We start from the raw sequence: 2,604 nt of genomic DNA on the forward strand, positions 1-2,604 counted from the left end.
TCCGCTGGTGGATCCTTTAGCAGCTGGACCCCATTTGGCACGCTTTCCTTACCCACCTGGGACCATCCCCAACCCATTGCTAGGGCAGCCACCTCACGAGCATGAGATGCTCCGACATCCAGTCTTTGGTGAGAGCGTTTTGTGGGCCTTTATGAGGGTTGGCTCTTGATCTGAACTGTCATCTCTTCTTCTGGGTCTTAGCATTTCTTGGGAGGGGAGTCAGTGGAGTTGAGCTGTAACTTCAGCTGCAGCCAAAGTTTGGGTTGTTGGTTTGGTGGGGAAAAAAACCAACAAAACAAACTTAATGGGACGACTCTCTGCAGACCTCATAGCAAACAAGTGTTTAAAATGGGCGACTCTCTTCTCTTTTAGGTACTCCTTATCCACGAGATCTGCCTGGTGCCATTCCACCTCCAATGTCGGCAGCCCACCAGCTGCAGGCCATGCACGCCCAGTCAGCAGAGCTGCAGAGACTGGCAATGGAGCAGCAGTGGTTGCACGGGCATCCTCACATGCACGGTGGTCATCTACCAAGTCAGGAAGATTATTACAGGTGAGAGGGGCCATGAAGGCTTTTGGACATGTAGGGGTGCTACGGCTTCCTTCATCTTTATCCACATTCCATCTTTTTGAGTTACTGCCTTTCTTACTGTGTGCTGTTACTGATGTGGTTATGGAAGATGGTGAAGCTGTTCCAAGACCTAATTTGAGCATAGGTGATAAGGCAAATTGGGAGCTAGGTCCAAATTATTGACACATGATGTAGAGAACTACCTCTGATTGGGGTTTTTAGTGGGATACTTAGTATGCTTGCTGCTTCCACATCTCTCCATGAGATAGTGGAGGAGGGTGGGTGAAAGCATCATGAATGAGAAGAGGGGAGGAATTCAGTAAATCTGAAGAAGTTTCTGAGGGCAGGAGGAGGTTTAAATGTGTCAGTAATACAGATCCTGTGTTACCAGATGAGGATGCCTAGACGAATCACGTGAGTTTTGTCTCCCCAGAATGCTGTATGGTGTTGATAGTGAAGTGGTTCTCTGCATACCTCATGTGACACCACCTTATTTTTTACTTGGCATTGACTGCTGACAATGTCAGCTAAGCAGCAGCAGCCACCAGCCCCTAGCAAGGGTCATTTTGCCTGTCTAGGGGTAGTAAGGCTGTATAGAGAGCAGCATATTAAACACTGGCCTTGCACTGCTTTGCTCTGGTGCTTCAGTCCTTGCTTCTGCTGTCCCAAATTGCCTGCTGGCCTTGTGCTGTGAAGCTGACTGTGATATCTGCAGCTGCAGATAAAGCAGGAGCGAGATGAGCCGGCGCTGGTGATCTTTCTCCCGTGTCAGGAGCATTTCAGTAGCAGAAGGTCATCGCTCCCCCCTAGGACAGACAGCGTTATCGCTGCTGCTACAGCGGCTCTCATTTTTGTGCTGAAAGCTCACAAGTCCTGTGGCAACCTCAGTTCCCTTCAGGGCATGCGGGTGGGGTCGGCTGGAAGGCAAAAGGTGTCTGTGAAGCGTTGTGACACCCCCTTCGTTGTGTTAAAATGGGTTTTCTTTCTCTTTCAGTCGACTGAAGAAAGAAGGCGACAAACAGTTGTAATAAATTATTTATTTGTAATGCCAGCTATGGAAACCCCAGTCCTTGGGAAGGAGTGGAACATTTTTACATACAATAAGAGCTACAAAAGGAAAAGAATATCTTATAAAGATTTCTTTATATATTTAAAGCAGAAACAACCACCCAACAAGTAGAGACTTATCAGCATAGTGTTCATTTGTAGAGAAGATTTCTTAAGACTGGCGTGGGTCTCCCTGCATGACAACGTATTCAGAAGCCTATTGAAAATACAGGACTGTGTGGAGTATTCAGAGAACTTCCTGCAATCTTGGTTTTTTGCGTTTTTTTTCTTACTAGTTTGTTTTGAGTAGGTGCTAGAATCAGATTCACAACACAAGTCACTGTGCGTGAAGAGACACTCAATGCATCTATAGCTATTTTAAAAACAAAAACAAGGATTGCAAGTAGATGACATAACAAGCTCTGAATCCAAGTGCTATAATAATAAAAATTACTTTTATTTTAATACATTGTAGGAAATCTTCATAATTTTAAAGAGAGCTCAGTTCTGCAGCATGGCTTTTTAAGTCTGTAAATAACTTTTTTGGGTAGAGGGGAGAAACAAAACAAAACAAAACTCCAGAAACGTTTATCTTGATTTTCAGTAACATCACAAATTGTGAATTCCTACCTGGTATTGACAGAATACAGAGTTGATTTTTTAATAAAATATATATATATAATTATCCCTTTAATTAAAGGGAGTGATGGTTATCAATAATTTCAAATGGGTAAAAGCTTGACATTTGGTTTGATATCGTCAATAAGCATTAAAGGGCGTTGCAGGGATAATGTTGCAAGTGACTGTTTCTGTCCTTGGTTTTTTGGTTTGTTTGGGTTCGTTGGTTTTTTCGTTCGTGTTACATCTCTGTTCTGCAGGTGGTTTCTGTTGAGTTGGGTTTCTCAGCAGTGCAGGTGTCCCTTGGAACGAGCTTACCCTTTTGATGCCTACTTCAAGGGTTAATTTTCAGTGTGGCCATAATACAC

At 43.9% G+C, this 2,604-nt stretch overlaps 1 protein-coding gene across 1 annotated transcript in view; it reads left to right on the top strand.

Annotated features, from left to right (window-relative positions):
* RERE (arginine-glutamic acid dipeptide (RE) repeats) overlaps positions 1-2,204 on the top strand; it is a 42,414-nt gene extending 40,210 nt beyond the window's left edge. The window contains exons 10-12 of the mRNA XM_010194749.1: positions 1-128; positions 373-553; positions 1,566-2,204. The exon at positions 1-128 is cut by the window's left edge and continues 9 nt beyond it. Of these exons, the coding sequence (XP_010193051.1) occupies positions 1-128; positions 373-553; positions 1,566-1,599 (343 nt within the window). The 3' untranslated portion in view covers positions 1,600-2,204. The remainder of the gene's footprint in view (positions 129-372; positions 554-1,565) is intronic.
* The last annotated feature ends 400 nt before the right edge of the window (positions 2,205-2,604 follow it).

The sequence above is a fragment of the Mesitornis unicolor genome, unplaced genomic scaffold, assembly GCF_000695765.1.
Source record: "Mesitornis unicolor isolate BGI_N332 unplaced genomic scaffold, ASM69576v1 scaffold9951, whole genome shotgun sequence".
Lineage (NCBI taxonomy): Eukaryota > Metazoa > Chordata > Aves > Mesitornithiformes > Mesitornithidae > Mesitornis > Mesitornis unicolor.